We start from the raw sequence: 20,906 nt of genomic DNA, 5'->3' as shown, positions 1-20,906 counted from the left end.
TAGTAACTTAAATTTCACCAATTAAGAAATTCATACAAAATCAGAGTGGGATGTCTCAAGGCTAAGCTAAGACCTATAGGGGAAAGTGAGTGACTTTTGACCACGTATTTCTCCATAAACAGGTTGGAATCACAGACCCATCATTTACAATCTAAGTGACCCTGAATTGGATAGGTTATCTAAATTCCCAGCCTCAGGTTTCATTTCTACAGGGAAGATAATAATAGTACCTTCAGAGAATTATAACTGTAATTAAATAAGGAATGTATACAAATGCCTAGAACAGTATCTGGAATGTAAGTATTCCAAATGTTAGTATTATCACCATGTTAAATAATTCTGAAACCCTATATATTCCCTATTAAATCATATGTTCCCTTTGGCTTTAATATCTGTTGTGGTGTTGTTGTCGTTTCTTAGTTGCTAAGTAGTGTTCAACTCTTTTTGCAACCCCATGGACTGTAGCCCGCCAGTTTCCTCTTTCCACAAGATTTCCCAGGCAAGAATGCTGGAGTGAGTTATCATTTCCTCCTCCAGGGGATCTTCCTGACCCAGGGATCAAATCTATATCTCCTGCACACATCTCCTGCATCTCAGGCAGATTCTTTTACCACTGAGCCAGAAGGAAGTATATTGGCATGTTTATTGGTGTGCTTCATCTTAAATAATCAGGCAATTCTGGAGACAGCGATAACACCCGTCTTGGTATGATATTCAACTCCAGAAGATCGTGTCCGTTCTAAGCGTTATCATTTGTAGTTTTCTTCCCATACCAGAGTCTCTGATGAAGACATGGGTGTTGTGGATCCTCAAGTTGGGCAGAAAAAGATCTGCAATCCTCCTATCCTTAACCTGTTATATGGGAGGTGAGGACATAATACGTGATCTGTGTGTGAGGAAGGGACTGGCACTTGTTATTACTGCATGTCCATTAAATGGACAGGTCAGGGAAGCACAGTCTAGCTCTTCAAGCAGCCTCCTTCCCAGTCTGTAAATCCTCCAAGGCTGGGCGACCAGAGCAGAGGCCAGGAGGACAGCCCTGCAGAGAAGTGGTTTTCTCTTTGTAAGGTGTTCACTTAGCAGGGACAATACTGGGAGAGTGGACCACCCTTTGTAAACAATTGTACACCTTGGCAGGCTGGTGAAGATTCCCACTTGTAACTTGCCAGCAAGATGAGGAAGAAAGCAGGAATGTTTCCCAAAGATCAGTTAATCTACCTAGTGGGTCAAGTAACCGTGGATTGTTGCCACCAGCGTACAGACAAAACTAATAAATCTAGTATTTAAAATTTTTTTTCAAATGTATTTTTAATTGGAAGATCGTTGCTTTACAATGTTGTGTTGATTCATAACAACGTCAATCAGCCATATGTACACATATCCCCTCCCTCTTGAACCTCCCTCCCACTTCCCCCATCCTACGCCTCTAGGCTGTCACAGAGCAGCAGGCTGAGCTCCGGGCTTTATACAGCAACTTTTCACTAGCTGCTTCACACGTGGTACTGTGTATATATCAATGCTGCTCTTTTACTACCCTCTTCATCCCCCCTGCATCCACAATTTCGTTCTCTACGTCCGCATCTCTATTCCTGCCCTGCAAGTAGGTTCATCAGTACCATTTTCTAGATTCCATATATATGTGTTAATGCACGATATTTGTTTTTCTCTTTCTGACCTACTTCACTCTGTATAACAGTCTCTTGTGGATCTAAGAGTTTTGGAAGAATTCCTAAATTATATTCCATTGTTAGCAAGCCAGTTTCTCCCTTTCCTGTACCATGATAGGATCTGTCATTGCCCCCAGATCTTTCCCTTTCTCTGAATTCATTCCTTTTGCCCTGTGACTTTGCAGTTTCCCCCACGAAAGGGGCAGAGTGTATTTCCCAAACCTATCATCTTGTGTTTAGCCATGTGACTTGCCTTAGCCAAAAGAGAATGCACCTAGGTCTTAAGAAGACTTGGGTGTTTTCACTTGCTCTCTTGTGATTCAGCCATTTCCATGGGAGCATGGCTCAGGCACGCCCTCTGGTCTGAGAAGGGGAGTGAGAGACACATCGATCAGTCAGCTAACTTCCTGCCTGCCCACAAACATGTGAGCTAAATAAATGCTCACAAGTTTGATGCCCCTAAGATATACAGTTGTTTGCTACACAGCAAGAGCTGATGCGCTGACCCAGCATGAGGCTGCAGTAAGGAAACAGGCAGATATGATGACAAGAGAAAAGCCTGTTCCCTTCACTGGTTGAATGTGGGCAGTCAGAGAAGTAAGATGGGAGGGTCAATGTCAAGCTTCTTGCTTTCTCCTTGTTCTTGAGTATGAGGGTTTGGAAGGGTGAGGTTTTGGAAAACCTGAGGATGTCAGGACCCAGAGGTCTTTTTTGCTGGGTATGGTATGGAGGAATCTGTCATACTGGACACCAGGGAGTTGTCACCCAGCTTTGGCAGCGGGAGATGTCTGGGCCACTGGCCATGGCCTGTGGTGCTCCTGGCCCTCCCAGTCTTCATAAATGTTTGATGAGGGTCCAGAACTTACTGCCTGCCACAGCAAGGGGCTGAAGAAGTCCGTGGGCTGACTGAAGACAGAACAGAGGAACCAGAGAGCACAAGAAACCTGTGACCAGAGACAGATAGCTGGGACCATGGTAATAATGTTCTCTCCCTCCTTAAAGCCAGAGGCCAGCAGCTCCCCAGCTGTGGTCCCCTGCAGGCCTGTGATCACCCAGGTGTCATCCTGGGGAGAAGAGGGGTGGGAGGCAGTGCAGGGGCAAAATTTGCCACCTTGGGCATTTCCCTGAAAGATGCTGGATCATCCTGAAAGAAATAGCCAACCACAAGTGGCAAACCTTAAGTTTTCTCCTTGCTACTTTGGTATTGTGGGGTGTGCGCTTAAGAAGAAGGTTAAGCCAGGGAATTCCCTGGCGGTCCAGTGGTTATGGCTCCATACTTTCACTGCTGAGGGCCCAGGTTCTATCCCACAACTGCAGCGTGACAAAAAAAAAAAAAGTTTAAGCCATACATCAACGATGTACATATTAGTCACTCAGTTGTGTCCAACTCTGCGACCCCAATGGACTATAGCCTGCCAGGCTCCTCTGTCCATGGAGTTCTCCAGGCAAGAATACTAAAGTAAATAGGCATTCCCTTCTCTAGGGGATCTTCCTGACCCAGGGACTGAATCCGGGTCTCCCACATTGCAGGAGATTCTTTACCATCTGAACCACGGGTGGCTCACGTGTCAACTATATTTCAATTTAAAAACTAAAAAAAAAAGAGAAAAATAGTTTAAACCAATTCCTGAGCACAGTTTATTCTTTCTTAGGACTCCCTACTTTATAATTCTCTGTTTTCTCCAAATGGTAACACATGGAGGGTTTTAGTTTGTAAAGCAAGCCTAAAATGCCATAACCCATCCAAGACTTCGGCATACAAACATTTGCTCACCGCTACTAGTTAAAACGTCTTCTTTCAGCTGTTGCCTGTCAGCAGCTCTTTGCAGGCTGGTTTAAGTTGGACACGACTGATTGTAAGGGAGGGCCGTGTGGTATTACCCATATGCTGTGTAACCGAAATTGCATTTTCATGGAGGAGGGAACAGGAGCGGGATCCCAAGTGGATTTCAGGTCAGTTCCTGATTCTCAGGCCAATGTCCTATATCCAGTTTCCCCTCCCTCGTTTTACCTTTCAACAAAAGGCAGCAGCGCCTTGCGATCCCAGAGTTTATTTGGCCAATGTCATCTGAGTATGCGACAGGGTGATTTGTGGTGGGAGAGATGTGTTAACTGGGCCCAAACTGCTATCCAATACCCCAGACGTAAACCACTTCCTGCGGGGTTGAAAGAGACTGAGGCTTTCGGAAAGTTTACCTTTCATTCTCCGAGGCCTTCCAATTTCTTGGTTGCAGCTGGATGTACTCTCACGTCAGAGGAGATAGATACCCTGGGAAAGAATAGGGAAGGCCGGCCCAGCTGGGGGCAGTGGGAGCAGGGGCCTTCCTGGCTCCCAGCTCTGGGGCAGCTCACGGGGTGCAGGAGCTCTGCCCTGGATGGGGGAGGAATCCTTCCTTCAGGAAGAGCCTTGAACAGCAAAAGGACCTCCCAGTTCCTGTATATTTTATCTCCCTAGCAAGCATCCTTTCACTAGTAGTTATCACAGACCGCCCATGTGGCAGCCACCAAGTCACACAAGACACTCAGGAGCCTTTTGCATTTTTCCTTGGAATTCATTTTCTAGGCAAAACATGTTTATATATGGCAGAGTTGCTCTGCTGTGTATCTGAAACTCTCACAGCGTTGTTAATCGGCTATACTCCAATGTCAAATAAGAAGTTAAAAAATAAAAAAATTAAAAGTCACCTATAATTAAAAAACAAAGTAAAAGACATCAGCAATATTAGTAATTATACCAAATAAAATGAGAAGAAGAAAAAATCAGACAATGGAGATGAGCGGCGACCCCTACTTCCTTCCCCTGTGCTTCTTGCCTTACGATCTGCTCTTGTTCTAAAATGCTTAGCTCTGTGACTTTCAAACCAGCGTCCTGGGTTTACATGTGATAGATAGAGTCCTTGTGACTTGTTCTGAATCCAGTTGAGAGCTGAAGGGATTTGTGAGAAATGCAGATTCTACTTTGAAGGATTCCCCTCAGGGATTGGGAAGGTGCCCTCATTGGCAGACAGGACTTTCCCTGATGGGGAGAGAGTTGCTGGCGGTGGGGGTGTGAGGGAGTGGCACTGGGAAGCATTTGGATGACTTGCAGGGAGGAAATCCTGCACAGCCGTTGCACGCCTGCAAATTTATCTCTCTGAACTACGGCCTCCCCATCTGTTCCAGCCTCTAATTACAAATGCAAGAAATAGCTAATTTGCAATGGCATCATAAAAAGGGGAAATATAAGTGATTTAAGAGCTGCTCTATGCTATGTTGTTCATGTTTTACACACTCCAGGCAAAGAGAAATTGTGCTCTCCTTGTGTTAAGAGAGTTCCCTCACATCAGCCAGTTTCTTATTTGGCTGAACTGTGGGAGAATTTCTATGAAGGTCTCAGGGTAGAGGACCCGGCCCCCAGGACAGGACACGCCCGATGTGACTGTGCCTAGGAGAGGAGGCTGGCCACTGTGGTTACTGTTTAAGGCCAGTCGTCTGCCGTGATTTCTGGATTGGTTGAGCTCCCTGGGGAAATATATAATGTAGACATAGTGCTGTGAGTCTATCTTGGATCACTATAAATTATTTTCTTTCCAACTGTGCCAGTGATGAAATAAGGAGGGTTTCTCATGCATCATCTCAGTAAGGAGATGTGGAAAGGGATGTGCCCACACAAAGTCATAGGTGCAATTCCCTTTTCCTTCCTCCTCCCTCCCCTCCCCGTGGTTCTTCCCTATCATCTGTCTCTGACGTTAGAGGACCTTGGAAGTCGCCCAGAGTGACATCCATGTAGGAAAGAGGGAAGAGCACATGGTTTGGAGTCAGGGGCTGTTGTGCTCCTGGCTCCCAGTGGTTATGGAAAAAGGAGGCCAGTGCCAACCTTGCTGAGCTTCACCTTCTCTTAGGTGTGGGTGGAATGAGCAGCATCTGCTGTGCTTCCCAGGCCTCTGCAACCATCAGGTGACTCGGTGACAGAGCTTGATAAACCAGGAAGCACATGCAGGGGTGTGCCCACTGAGCCAGCCCTTTTATTAGGGAAGCGAGGAACTCAGGCTCCTGCAGTACTCAGATGAGGGGCTCACTCTCACACTTGGTCCCTATGCTCACTCCTCACCCAGAGTGCAGCACATCCAGAATGGTGCTGACTCCTGGGGGAGGAAGCCGGGTGTGTGAGGGCAGCAGGCTCTGGTTAGGGCCACCAACGCAAAGGCACGGTTTCTGAATGCAGCATTACTGACACCTGTGTTCAGAAGCAGCATTGCCAAGGGCTTAGAAACTAAACAAATCAGCTTGCTTTTCTGGTTCTCAGTTTTTCTCTGCTGTCAAATGAGAAGTTTGAACAAGATGCTTTCTAGGAATTCTTCAAGCTTTAAAATTCTATCTTTGTATTGATACTACATCAATATTATTGAATGTTGTGCACTAGTCTTTGATTTATTCACTGTAAATCTGAAACACACATTTGCTCTGGGATCCTTTGATTTCTCTAAGCATATTATGAATGTCATCTCCATCTTTAATGATGGAGAAATGAAGAAAATAAGTGTGAAAAAACTCTTTCTGAAGAAGTAAAAAACAACATATCCAGTGGATAATTCATATAGTGTGTGTCGGTTGCTCAGTCATGTCCTACTCTTTGTGACCCTGTGGACTGTAGCTCACCAGGCTCCTCTGTCCGTGGGATTTTCCAGGCAAGAATACTGGAGTGCATTGCTGTTCCCTTCTGCAGGGGATCTTCCCAACTCAGGGATGGGACCCAGGTCTCCTGCACTGCAGGCAGACTCTTTATCATCTGAACCACCAGGGACACCAGTTCATATAGATGTGCTCTAAATAAGAATATTTGGGAGATGGTAGGAAAGAATTATTTTGACATTTGTTAAAGGGGTGAGGAAGACTTTATTTTAAAAATTTTTTTTAAATAATTTTATTTATTTTGGCTGTGCTGGGTCTTTGTGGCTTTTTTCCAGTTGTGATGAGGAGGGGCTGCTCTCTCATTGCACAGCTTGGGCTCTAGGTGTTCAGGCTTCAGTAGCTGCGGTTCCCAGGCTCTAGAGCACAGACTCAGTCCTTGTGGTGCACAGGCTCTGTTGCGCAAAGGCATTAAGGGATCCTCTGAGACCATGGATCAAACTCCTATCTCCTGCATTGGCAGGCAGATTCTTTACCACTAAGCACCAGGGAAGCCCTAAGGAAAATTTTATTCAGGACTATTACAATAGAGGAGAGAGATTGGGCTTAACTGCAAATACAGTAATGGTTGCTGGGGGGTTATAGTTAAGTAAAGTGAGTGGATCAATGGGTAGAGGAGATAAATCAAGGGAGATTCTTGCTCAGTGCAGTTCAGTTCAGTCCCTCAGTCATGTTTGAATATTTGTGACCCCATGGACTGCGGCACGCTAGGCTTCTCTGTCCTTCACCATCTCCCAGAGCTCACTCAAACTCATGTCCATTGAGTTGGTGATGCCATCCAACCATCTCATCCTCTGTCATCCCTTTCTCCTGCTGCCTTCAATCTTTCCCAGAATCAGGGTCTTTTCCAATGACTCAGTTCTTCGCATCAGGTAGCCAGAATATTGGAGTTTCAGCTTCAGCGTTGGTCCTTCGAATGTATATTCAGGACTGATTTCCTTTAGGATGGACTGGTTGGATCTGCTTTCAGTCCAAGGGACTCTCAAGAGCCTTCTCCAACACCCTAGTTCAAAAGCATCAATTTTTCGGTGCTCAGCTTTCTTTATAGTCCAACTCTCACATCCATACATGACTACCATAGCTTTGACTAGATGGACCTTTGTTGACAAAGTAATGTCTCTGCTTTTTTATATGCTGTCTAGGTTGGTCATAACTTTCCTTCCAAGGAACAAGCATCTTTTAATTTCATGGCTGCAATCACCATCTGCAGTGATTTTGGAGCCCCCCCAAAATAAAGCCTGTCACTGTTTCCATTGTTTCCCCATCTATTTGCAATGAAGTGATGGGACCAGATGCAATGATCTTCTTTTTCTGAATGTTGAGTTTTAAGCCAAGATTTTCACTCTCCTCTTTCACTTTTATCAAGAGGCTCTTTAGTTCTTCTTCACTTTCTGCTATAAGGGTGGTGTCATCTGCATATCTGAGGTTATTGATATTTCTCCCAGCAATCTTGATTCCAGCTTGTGCTTCATCCAGTCCAGCATTTCTCATGATGTACTCTGCATATAAGTTAAATAAGCAGGGTGACAATATACAGCTTTGACGTACTCCTTTTCCTATTTGGAACCAGTCTGTTGTTCCATGTCCAGTTCTAACTATTGCTTCTTGACCTGCATACAGATTTCTCAAGAGGCAGGTCAGGTGGTCTGGTATTCCCATCTCTTTCAGAGTTTTCCACAGTTTGTTGTGATCCACACAGTCAAAGGCTTTGGTGTAGTCAATAAAGCAGAAATAGATGTTCTTCTGGAACTCTCTCACTTTTTCGGTGATCCAACAGATGTTGGCAATTTGATCTCTGGTTCCTATGTCTTTTCTAAATCCAGCTTGAATATCTGGAAGTTCTCAGTTCACATACTGTTAAAGTCTGGCTTGGAGAATTTTGAGCGTTACTTTACTAGCATGTGAGATGAGTGCAATTGTGCAGTAGTTTGAACATTGTTTGCCTTTGCCTTTCTTTGGGATTGGAATGAAAACTGACCTTTTCAAGTCCTGTGGCCACTGCTGAGTTTTCCAAATTTGTTGACATATTGAGTGCAGCACTTTCACAGCATCATCTTTTAGGATTTGAAAAAAAAAAACAACTGGAATTCCATCACCTCCACTAGCTTTGTTCATAGTGATGCTTCCTAAGGCCCACTTGACTTCACACTCCAGGATGTCTGGCTCTAGGTGAGTGATCACACCATCGTGATTATCTGGGTCATGAAGATCTTTTTTGTATACTTCTTCTGTGTTCTTGCCACATCTTCTTAATATCTTCTGCTTCTGTTAGGTCCATACCATTCTGTCCTTTTTTTGTGCCCATTTTTGCATGAAACGTTCCCTTGGTATCTCTAATTTTCTTGAAGAGATAGCTAGTCTTTCCCATTCTATTGTTTTCCTCTATTTCTTTGTATTGATCACTGAGGAAGGCTTTTTTATCTCTCCTTGCTATTCTTTGGAACTCTGCATTCAAATGGGTATATCTTTCCTTTTCTCCTTTGCTTTTCTCTTTTCTTCTTTTCACAGCTATTTGTAAGGCCTCGTCAGACAGCCATTTTGCCTTTTTGCATTTCTTTTTCTTGGGGATGGTCTTGATCCCTGTCTTCTGTACAATGCCACAAACTTCCATCCATAGTTCTTCAGGCACTGTGTCTATGAGATCTAATCCCTTGAATCTATTTGTCACTTCCACTGTATAATCTTAAGGGATTTGATTTAAGTCATACCTGAATGGTCTAGTGGTTTTCCCTACTGTCTTCAATTTAAGTCTGAATTTGGCAATAAGGAGATCATGATCTGAGCCACAGTCAGCTCCGGTCTTGTTTTTGCTGACTGTATAGAGCTTCTCCATCTTTGGCTACAAAGACTATAATCAATCTGATTTCAGCATTGACCATCTGGTGATGTCCATGTGTAGAGTCTTCCCTTGTGTTGTTGGGAGATGGTGTTTGGAATGGTGTGTTCTCTTGGCAAAACTCTATTATCCTTTGCCCTGCTTCATTCCGTACACCAAGGCCAAATTTGCCTGTTACTCCAGATATTTCTTGACTTCCTACTTTTGCATTCCAGTCCCCTGTAATGAAAAGGGCATCTTTTTTGGTGTTGGTTCTAGAAGGTCTTGTAGGTCTTCATAGAACCGTTTAACTTCAGCTTCTTCAACATTACTGGTAGGGGCATAGACTTGGATTACTGTGATATTGAATGGTTTGCCTTGGTAAGGTACAGAGGTCATTCTGTTGAGATATCAAGGGATATTCTCACTAAACCCACCCAACAGATTTCTTGCCAAAAGCAGGCTGGGTGATGAGATGTCAAGGATGGGGAATGAGGAATTTGATTAGATTTCAAGGGTGAGGGGATTCTCGCTGAACTTAGTAGGATTTTGGCTACAACTAGACTAGGCTAAAATTTGGTTAAGGAAAATAATCTTTGTCAGTGGGAAGAAATAATCTAATTTCTAGGACAGTGTAATCTTTTTTAGGTGACTGTTTCAAATAATTATCCAATAATAAGTTCTCCATGGTTGTTTTATAAATAAATACTAGAGGAGGGAATGAGGGTTCGTGGAAGGGTAAATTCCTGTTTGGTTAATAAGACACAATTCTCAGATCCCTAGTTTGATGAATACTCATAGTTGTAAGTGGTTTGGAATCCTGGATTGCAAGACGTGGGGTGAAACTAAATCTGAATCAACCCCCAAGACTAGCCCAAACTCTACACTTCTATGAAAATAGTGGCCATTTCAAAGGTTACCATGCAAAGACAACTGCCAGAATGTTCATTGTCTTGCTCATGTTCCCACCATTTTGTAGAGGATAAAATTTGAATAACCCTGTATACTATTGACTGGTGTTCAGAAAGTGCTAAGTGAATATCTCAGTGTAGACATATGTCACACGGTCTACACTGCATGTTTCAATACCCTGCCTTCTTTATTACTGATCCAGCTCCATGCACACTTAGTTAGGATCCTTGGTTTTGGAAGTTCAGTGACATTGATTATGAAACAGTTCAAAACAGGGAACATGTTTTCTTGGAACTTAATCCACTATTTTAATTCAAGATTTGAAATGCAGACAATTTTGAGAGACAGATTTTGAACTGGAGGGTGTCAGTACAGTGAGTATCTGTTATTGCCTGTGCCCTCCATCCAGGCCTCTAGTTCCAGGAGAGTTGGGTTGGGCTGATTTTGGATCCAGTAAGGATGAGAAGGTAGGCACACTGTCCCTGCCTTCTAGGAGTTTCTGGTTAATATGGGAACGCTGCTCTGAGAGAGAATCTCCCAAGTCTGTGAAAGAACATTCAGAACAGATGAAAGGTTAGCACCAATGGAGAGAAGTCAGAACATAAATCACCAAGGGTCAAAGTCTAAGAAATAGTACGAAAAACATCCACTTCCCTCCGGCAGCCTCAGGGTGGCAAAACCTTCCAGAGGCAAAAGAGAAAAATGGCAGAACAAAAGGAACAACTTCCTCCTGAAAAGGAAAATAATGTCGCCCATCACCTGCAAATACAGAGGAAGGAGAAAAGAAAACAAAAGAGCCTTTTACTTCTCATTTATATGCATGAGTAGAAGTAGGTCCCCCATCTTTCCCTTGTTTTCCTCCAAAGAAAGCAGTTTTCAAATTGCATTCAGAGATTGACTTTGCTGCAGAGATGCAGCTTTGTTTTATGCCATCGAAAAATAATTCTTTTCAATTATAACCCTATTTGAAGACTGTCTTTTTAGCTATTGAACAGAGCTTTTGGAGTTGTGGTGGTTCTGTGGCTCTGTGGAGCAGTCTGCCAGTTTTGATGTTTGTATTTTCTTCTATTCGCGTTCAGAGTGAAAGGGCCTCCTTAAGCTGTAAATGACGGGAAAAAGAATAAGCTGTCTGCTCTGATCCACAATCAGCATAACTCCAAGAGAGCGTTCTCTGCTTAATCCGGACATGATTAATTCAGCTAAAGTGGATTTTTTAAATGACTAAGAATAAAATGTATTCCAGTTGCTTCCTGCTAAACCATCCTCAGTTCGTGCTCCTCCCTGTGGACAGCAAAATGGGGGACTTCTAGAATTCTGACCTAGCATTTCCATAACACCTCAGTGAATTGGAGGAGCTTTCTGCGTAATTAGCATGCAAATGTGCATTTCCATGCAGAATGGCAGACAAGCTCTCACTCTCCTGCTGAGGGACTGATTTTGTTAGAGGGCCCCAAGAAGGTGTGTTTTTCATTAAGACATGCTTGCGTGACTATGAACACAGGGGTAAATTCCATCTAGGCTGTAATTGGGAAGGAACCTTATGAGAAATGAGTTCTGGCCTCACAGCAAGTCAAAATGTCTGTGCCCTGGATTGGTCTAACATAAACTGGCCAAAAGATGCACACTTCTCAAGGAGTGTTCATCTGGGGCCAGTTCTTGCTTTTTGCGTATTTAAAATTTTGTCTAAAGGAATTTTTTTTGAAAAGCTTCAGTGATTATCTGCAAAATAACTATATTAGGGGACTTTATTAAATCATGCAATCTCACTTCATTTATTATTCTAAGTGGCTCCCATAGGGCAGAGGGAATAAGGCCTTTGTTCTGTCTTCTTTTTGTCCCAGGAAGGAGGTTCCCTGGAGACAGGACTGTCACGGTTTTCTCTGGCGACATTCTCTTCTGTAAACAGTTCTGCTTGGAGCTTCTGAAATGTATATCTTTAAGACCAGATGTCTAGCTTTCTGGTTTTGTTTGTGGGAAGACATTTTTCCTGTCAGGAGTGTGGGGACAGTCTGTGGCTAGGGTGACACATTCTGTCGTACCTGAATAAGACTGAATAGGGAGGACTTCCCTGGTGTCTCAGACGGTAAAGAATCTGCCTGCAATGCAGGAGAGCTGGGTTCGATCCTTGGGTTGGGAAGATGCCCCTGGAGAAGGAAATGGCCACCCACTCTAGTAATCATGTCTGGAGAATCCCCATGGACAGAGGAACCTGGCAGGCTACAGTCCAGGAAGTCTCAAAGAATCAGATACAACTGAGCGACTAAACACAGCACAGGGAGGACTTAGCATCTTAGGCATCCGGGCAGCTAGAAGCTTCTGGGCGAGCAAGTGGCTGCCTGAAACTGAGTTCCATGCCTTTTGAGCAAGGGAAAGCTGAGTTGGCTCTGAGATGGGGGTAGGGGTTAGGGGAAAGCTTTGTCCTTGAGGGGTGTCCTTGGGTGGGGGAGGATGAGAATGTACCACTTCTTAGCATCCAGGATGATGGGTAGCATAATTATTTTTAAAATCTTTAAGGGGACAAGGGGTTTTCCAGGGGGCACAGTGGTAAAGAAACCACCTGTCAATACAGGAGACACAGGAGATATGGGTTTGATCCCTCGATTAGGAAGATCCCCTGGAGGAGGAAATGGCAACCCACTCCAGTATTTCTTGCCTGGAAAATTCCGTGGACCAAAAAGCCTGGTGGGCTACAGTCCATGAGGTTGCAAAGAGTTGGACCTGACTGAGCGACTAAGCACACACATAAGGGGACAACAAGCTAACCGTGATTAGTTGCCTCTAGTCATGGGACTGTGGGTGACAGTAGCTTCTTTATATATTTGTCTACATTTTAAAAGTTCTCTATGTTTTCTACAGTGAGAGTGTATTACTTTCAGAATCCTAAACACTATTTTTAAGGCTCTCAGTCCTGGCAGAGGGGTCAGGAGGAATGGAGCTGGCAGTTGCAGGAAGGTGCAGAGGCAGGAGTGCAGAGCTGGAGCCCTGCCAGTGACTCCCCACACCCTGGCACTGCAGCATGGCAGGGGTGGGGCCATCTGCTCCCCACTGAGCAAATCTCCCATCCTCCGCAAGGTGCTCAGAAAGCCGCCTCTGCTCCTCAGCCAACCCTTGCAGGGCTGTGGGGCCTGCCTTCGCTGAGAGCTGCCCTTGACTGTGGTACCAGCTTCCAGCACATTGATTTATGGAGCTATTTGGTGTCAGGTAATTGCCCATCAATATCCTATTTATCACCCAGCTTGTCACGGGTTGTGGCTGCTATTCCATAAAGCCAAGGCCTCTGAGAAAGGGCCAGTGACTCAGAGCCCAGGGAGAGGACACAGGAAATGTAGCACTTTCAAGTTCTTTTCTCCCCATTTGTTTCTTGCTGCTCAGCTCTCCCTTGAACAGGGTGGGGAGGCACAGCGGCTGCACCCAGGGCAGGGCGCTTGGGGTTGTGGGGAGACTTCTGAACACCCAAGGCTGCCTTCTGCTGGGAGGAGCTCCCTTGACCCCACCCTTCTCCCCAATATCCTTCCTAAATAAGTGTGCTCTGTGTGTGTTGAGGGGAGAGGGGCAGATTAGGAACAAAATCTGCGTATTCAGCAGGTCATTACATTTTTTAAAGTCCAGATTAATAGAATGGAAAGGAATATATCAAAACACAAATACTCTAGCTTGATAGAAAAATGCTTTTCTTCTTTGCAGTAGTTTCCATGCTGTGTAGAATAAGCGGGTATCTCTTAGAAACAAAATAATACACCTTATATATGTTCACTGATACTTGAAATTCCACAATTCAAGAGTCATTCATTCAGTTTCAAGTTTTTTATGATTTTAAAAATGCAGGTTCTCCTAGAAGGTGTCTTTTACAGCCTGGATGAGGAGTTCATTATTCTGGGAAGAAGGCTTCGGGGAATTGACAGGCCCTGGAGAGCAGGCTCTGATGAGGGGTGGGGGTGGGGGGCTAGGAGGGAAGAGTGGAAGGAAAGCAGCTTTCCTACCAGAGGGTTTGGCAGGGGTGCAGCTGGAGGTGTCAAGTATGAAGGTGGAGGTGCTCCCCACTTTGCAGGCAGTGCTGAATTCCTGGGAAGCCCAGCTGTTGTCTGGAGCCCTACAGGTCAGGAAACACTGGGCTTTCTGGGCCCTTGCCCTGCCCTTGAGTTTCATGGGTTCTGTCAAGGCTCTTGCCTCCTCCAGTCCTTACTCTGCAGGGGGGAGAAAAGGGAGCCAGAGTCTCCAGGTGTCTGACAACAGAGTCCCATCTCCTGACACTGAGTGATTAAAAGGGATTTTTCTTTTAAGAAAAAGAAACCTTTTATCATACTCCTGGAGCTGTCAGAAACCACTGGAGGTTTTGCTAGTCTTGCTTTTAGATGCAAAAGCGAGAGGGCATGCCTGTTCTCACCCTAGCTCACCCTTACAAGCCTGGGTGAGGAGAGGAAGGAGGTTTTCCGGTTGGTCTGGGAGGTGTTTTGATGGACTGTTCTCATTATATCCAGGGCAGCCCTCACTGAATGAAAGCAGGCTGCGAATCATTTCTACCCACAGATTCCCCTTCCTATTGATTATGTCTGAAAATCTGGGTCCCTGGGCACAGCATGAACCAGCCAAAAAGGGTGAACGTTCATCTGGTGCTTTCTCTGTGGCAGGCACTGTTTTCCTTTCTGTCTTTTTTTTTTCTTTTTTTTTTTTTACTGCTTTAAGATTATGCATCCATATAATTCTCTCTGCACCCCAGTGAGAATGGAGCCATTGTCATTGCCATTTTCCAGGCAAAGAAACTCTGGGCCAGGGAGTCGCTTGCCTGCGACCATCCTGTCAGTGGGTAGCAGGGCCAGGCTAAGAACCTGGGTGTTCAGTGATGGCCTTTGATTATAACCATGACCCATACTCCCACCATTCTGTCTGCAGATGGTCATTTCAAATTTTGCTTACATCTGTGTGTAAGGTCTTAAAAAATAATTATAATGGAATACCCTTTCCAGGCATTATGCTAATTATAATGTGCCAACAATTTACATCAGTAATTAGGAGACTGGGGAGTGAGTGATTCAGTTGCTTGAGGAGAGGTGCAAATATTACTCCCTGTGGAAACCATATTCCCAAATCCCAAGAATAAAAATAGCATACCAACAAATACTGATGCCCACTGGAAGCCCGTCATCTAAATATTTTCAAGGTCCAAGTATTTTAGTGATTAAATATCCCAATGGCATAAATCTATAAAGACAAGAAAGTGGGCAAACCCACTCAAGTCAGCCCACTTCAGTGCAGGGGAAGAAAAAGCCTTTTCACACTACCTCCCTGGGTCCTCTAGCTCGGTCCCTATAAATTGGACTGACAAATGCAGATTAACAAAAGAAAGACATGGACATTTATTTTTTATTTATTTTACTCTATTTTTTGCGTGCATGTTTCTTGGAATATTTTTTTCTGACACTCCAGTTATTGTGACAACTGTGTAAATCTTAATTGATAATTAAATTGAAATACTTGCTAGTATTTTAATTATAATACAATGGAATTATTTGTTAGTATAAAAATAAATATGGACAAATTTTTAAAGCTTAAAAGCAGACTACTGATCCTGAATTGAGTGGAGATGGCAAAACTAATATTGAGATCAGAATAGAAAAGAAAAGCAGAGACTGGAAAACAAATATTTTAAACTTCACTGTGAATGGCAATTGCAATTTGCTGCAGAATAAAACAAAGAAGTTTTCTGTTTTGTTTTTTAAAAAGATAATAGAAAAACAGAGAAAGTTACATCAAATATGATAAGTTCCTCCTCAAGTCAAAAAATAATTGACTAAATTTGTCACCTGCTATCAGAATTGAGCATCAATCAATAAAAATTTTAAGTATTTTTAACAGAATCTGATTGTAATTTTGGCCAGCTATGAAATGGCTCAGATTCTTATTCATACATACATAGAACCATTTCTTGATAGATAATAAAATGAACTATTATTTCACTTATTGAAAATTTAAAGAAACTTGTGAGGAAACTACTAAAAGTGATAATTTACAAAAAGTGGAAGATTTTCAGTTAAGCTGGAAAACAATTGCCCATAGACTAGAAGACCTTTCTAACAACATCAAAGATCAGTTCATACACAATTGAAAATTTGCAAGGATTTTTTCCCCAGCTTTTAATGGGTTGGGAAATCTAAGAGACACTTGCCAATAAATATTTGGGTATATGTTGTCTCAAATTTGCAACAAATGTCAACCCCTGGCCTAAAGTATGGAACTTGTGGCATATATAGTTTTAATCTTTCATACACATTTATTTACTATAAGCCTTATGTTGCAAAAGAGCTTTCATAAAGAAATGAAGACACCAAGACAGGTGAAGCCTGAGTGTGTTCATACTAGGTTTGATGGAGACTAGAAGTTGTGGGGGAAAACTGATGAGAAGAAAGGGTATGAGCTAATTGTGGGAAACTGAAAGTCCTTTAGTCGCTCGGTCATGTCTGACTCTTTGCGACCGCATGGACTGTAGCCCACCAGGCGCCTCTGTCCTTGGAATTTCCCAGGCAAGAATACTGGAGTGGGCTGTCATTTCCTTCTCTAGAGGATCTTCCCGACCCAGGGCTCGAACTTGCGTCTCATGGATTGCAGGCAGATTCTTTACCACTGAGCCACCAGAGAAGCCTGAGGGAAAGTTATCAAGGTCTGTTTGTTCAGAGTCCTGTGAGTCCCTTGATCTTGGGAGATAAGGACTCTCCTTTCCTCCTGGTATAAGGAGGTTGCCTCTCACATGAGGTTCTCATGACTCCTTCAGGGTGATGGAGAAGGTCAGGGAGACCTGCCTGTACCTGCCATTTCTCAGGTTCCTTCAGCTAAAAATATTCAGTTTGCCAAGTAGCTGTATTTTGGAATCACATGTTCTCAGCCCTGCATTCAGCAAACAACAAAGGTGAAATAATTAAAGCTGAAGGCATTCACAACCAAGACATTCTCAAATTTCCTAAACAGTTTAGTTCATGTATTTTTAATTGTCTTTTTATAGACATGAACACACATTAAAACAAAAGTTTAGTTCCAATTTTTAAAAAAATTGAAGAACAGTTACTTTTAAGTCTCCTGCTTGGATTAAGGTCTTAGTATCCACACTTAGCCTTGGATGTGAAAGCATGAGCTGAAGGAACACTTTGAGGTGCTCATCAAAGATTGACTCTGACCTTCTCTGGGCAGGTTTCTGGTTCATAGCTGAACTCTGTGTGTTTTTGCATCCTTCCTACATGGCCTCTTTGACAGTGGTGCCAACTGTACATGGTACACATGTGCTTGGTGCCAACTGAAAAATGATAACAGAACATGTCCTTGGAGGAGTCACTTTCCAGGACCTCTGACTCCAAGGGACCTGAGTTCAGTGAGTGGCAGGCTGAAGGCAGACCTGGCTTCTCTCCTGGGGTGATTTATGTTAAGGCTCTGGATCAGGTTCTCAGCCAGATGCCATCCCCCTACTCTCACCCAGCCCAGGCTGCTGGGACTGTGCCAATAACTCAATGGTGAACCAGAAACTAAGCAGACAGTCTGTATTAAGAGATTTTTCCATGACCCTCTTCATTTCTTCCTTTCCTTTCTGTGGGATTTCACATTCATGAGCATATCCTCTGAACGTGATGTTGTAATAGCATCAGACTAGGCGATTCTGAGTCCCAGGGTACTCATTTCATAAAGAACATGCGTCAGAAGAGAGCATTTGTGTTATCCTGTAAATGTTTTTAATTCACCAATAATGTTTAGTTAGCAATCATGGATCCTGGGCCTGGAGAGGGCTTTCCTGTTGCTAAATTTTGTGCCACTCATTAAAAAAATATTTTTTTTAATGTGGATCTTTTCAAAAAGTCTTTATCGAATTTCTTACAATATTACTTCTGTTTTATGTTTTGGTTTTTTGGCTGTGAGGCCTGTAGTATCTTAACTCTCCAACCAGGGATTGAACCCACACCCCCTGCCTTGGAAGGTTAAGTCTTAGCCACTGAACCACAAGGAAGTCCCTGTGCCACTGCTTAAAGCCAGCTAGGATGCATGTGTGTGTTAAGTCGCTTCAATTGTGTCTGAGTCTACGCAACCTTATGGACTAGCCCACAGGGTCCTCTGTCTGTGGGATTCTCCAGGCAAGAACACTGGAACGGGTTGCCATGCCCTTCTCCAGGGTCAGCTAGTATGGGTTCCATATTGTTACTTCTGAGAGGGAGCCTATTTCAAGAAATTCTTAGCTTCCTTTTTATTTATTTTTTATTCTATTAGCTAGGGAAAGTTAAAAACTGCACAAGGAAAGTCTCCCTATCTCATTCAGCAGTTCATTTTTTTCCCTTTCATCCTAATTCTCAAAGAAGTAAATAATTACATACAAAGGATATAAACCAAGCTTTCTATTCTATAAGCATCTAAGGAACCAGCATATTTATCTTTCTTCCTATCTGTCTCTCTTTTATTTGTATTGATAAAAAGAGATTAATTTTTTTTCTAGAAAGCCAGACAAATGAAATCATACAGCTAGAAAATTCTGTATGCAAGATAATGACTATCATTGATTTAGTAGATACATGACTTGATAATACAGATATAAATGCATTCATCTGGATTTTTCAAAGTTTTTCTAAAAGTAAAAACTATGAAATGAAAGGAGAAGATAGGCACTAATTCAGATTTTTCAAAGAAAGGAGCCCATAAATAAACTAATTGGACTATCACTCGATTTGTATGTCAGATATGTAAGTACTTAGGGAACACTGTTTGTTTCAGCTGTTCTCATCACTATGATTAATGACTACTTAAAAGTGCTCGATTCCATTTGTATGCCAGCTGTTCTTGTGTAAAACAAACTGGGACTTTCTCAAGATAGAGTCAGACTGTCTGCAGAGCTTGGGAGCTGATACCTACCAGTTAGAAAAGGAAACGGGTGGCTCTTAGCTCATCCTGATGAGATCAGACCCAGATGCTTGTGACTGAAATATATTCCTAAAGTGGATGCTTGTTACTGGGGACTTGTAAAATCTAGGGCCTGCCCCATGTGTCGCTTCAGCTTAGTGGAAAGGTTGAGCCAATCGGGAGCTTTATGCATGGTTAGCAAGTTAAAAAGAAACAAAGTAGTCTTAACCGTACACACCAGTATTTTCAAAGGGAAATATGCAAGATGAGCCTTTCAAAATCACAGACAAGCTGGACCAGGCAGCAGTAAGAAGTCATCAAGCTGTGGAAGTAATGTTATGTCCTTTCCCAGAGAAGTGGCCACACACAGATCACATCCTGGGGGTAGGCAAGGTGTTGGTGATGGGGGCATGACTTCACAATTAGAAGATTGTATATGCAGGATCATGACCATCAACAATTTAGCAGATAAATGACTTGAGAGTATAGGTATAAATGGATTCATCTGGGATTTTCAACATTCTTCTCAAAGTAAAGACTATGCAATCAAAGGAAAAGAGAGGCAGGGCTTCTCTGGTGGCTCTGTGGTAAAGAATCAGCCTGCCAATGCAGGAGACGTGGGTTTGATCCCTGGTCTGGGAAGATCCCACATGCCGTGGAGCAACTAAGCCCTTGCACCACAGCTATTGAGCCTGTGCTCTAGAGCCAGGGAGCCACAACTGCTGAGCCCGCACAAAGCAGTGAGTGAAACCCAGGAGCTCTAGAGTCCGTGCTCTGCAACAAGAGAAGCCACTGCAATGAAAAGCCTGCAAACTGCAACTAGAGAGTAGCCCCTACTTGCCGCAACTTATGAAAAGCTCATGCAGCAGAAAAGACCCAGCACAGCCAAAAAGATATAAATAAAATTACTTTTAAAAAAAAGAAAAAGAAAAGAGAGGCATGGTAGGGAATGATTTCAACCATGAACTTCAAAGACAGTGAGCAGAAATGCTCACCACATAGTCACTTCCTGTAGAGCAAGTTCAAAAGTAGCTGTGCGATCACTGACTGTACCCTCTGCATTGAAACGCAAAAGGGAGTCTGAGATGGGAGTGATATTCTTTACCACACAACAGCTTTCAAAAGGGTCCATGTGAAAATGAAAACCCTATTGTAGTCTTTAAGGTGAGTTAGTTTAAGACACAAAGACAGTCAGCAAATATTGTTCAGGCTGTCTCTGTGCTGGTCACTCTGCCTGTAAGGTGGATGCGAGGCCTAAAAGAACTTTTTGTCTCATTGGGAGAGAACAACACTTAATAGCTAACAGTTGTCAAATGCTTACTATGTTTGGAGCTATACTGAATATGTCCATCCTTTTATTTATTCCTCAGAGCAACCTTATGATGTCATTATTATAACTACATCCCCATTTTAGAGACAAGCATGCCAAGATATTTGCTCAACATCTATTAGGAATGGCAGAAGCAGGATTCTTGCACTGAAGTCTCTCTGATTCCAAAGACCAGGTGTGGTCTCAGCTACTATGTGGTAGCCATGTGTATGAGGAAAGTGGCAGTACCAGGCAGTAAACATGAGGAAAAATGTTAAGATGAGTGTCAATGGCAGTGTCATGGCAGGTCATCAGAAGAGTGAAGAGCATCTTGAGGAAGCTTAGGGAAAAAGGTGAGGCTTAATCTGAATTTAGATTTGAATTTGTAGTCCAAAGATTAGTAGGGTGATTTGAGGATGACTGCCATACATGGAACAACAGACTGGTTCCAAATAGGAAAAAGAGTACGTCAAGGCTGTATATTGTCACCCTGCTTATTTAACTTATATGCAGAGTACATCATGAGAAACGCTGGGCTGGAAGAAGCACAAGCTGGAATCAAGATTGCTGGGAGAAATATCAATAACCTCAGATATGCAGATGACACCACCCTTATGGCAGAAAGTGAAGAGGATCTAAAAAGCCTCTTGATGAAAGTGAAAGTGGACAG

General features: G+C 43.2%; 1 protein-coding gene across 1 annotated transcript in view; it reads right to left on the bottom strand.

Annotated features, from left to right (window-relative positions):
• Positions 1-10,464: 10,464 nt before the first annotated feature.
• ARMC3 (armadillo repeat containing 3) overlaps positions 10,465-20,906 on the bottom strand; it is a 102,400-nt gene continuing 91,958 nt past the window's right edge. Inside the window, exon 19 of the mRNA XM_069547419.1 lies at positions 10,465-10,605. Coding sequence (XP_069403520.1) covers positions 10,552-10,605 — 54 coding nt within the window. The 3' untranslated portion in view covers positions 10,465-10,551. The remainder of the gene's footprint in view (positions 10,606-20,906) is intronic.

The sequence above is a fragment of the Ovis canadensis genome, chromosome 13, assembly GCF_042477335.2.
Source record: "Ovis canadensis isolate MfBH-ARS-UI-01 breed Bighorn chromosome 13, ARS-UI_OviCan_v2, whole genome shotgun sequence".
NCBI classification, from domain to species: domain Eukaryota; kingdom Metazoa; phylum Chordata; class Mammalia; order Artiodactyla; family Bovidae; genus Ovis; species Ovis canadensis.
The sequence above is the reverse complement of the archived record's forward strand: the minus strand, read 5'-3'. Positions and strand labels throughout refer to the sequence as shown.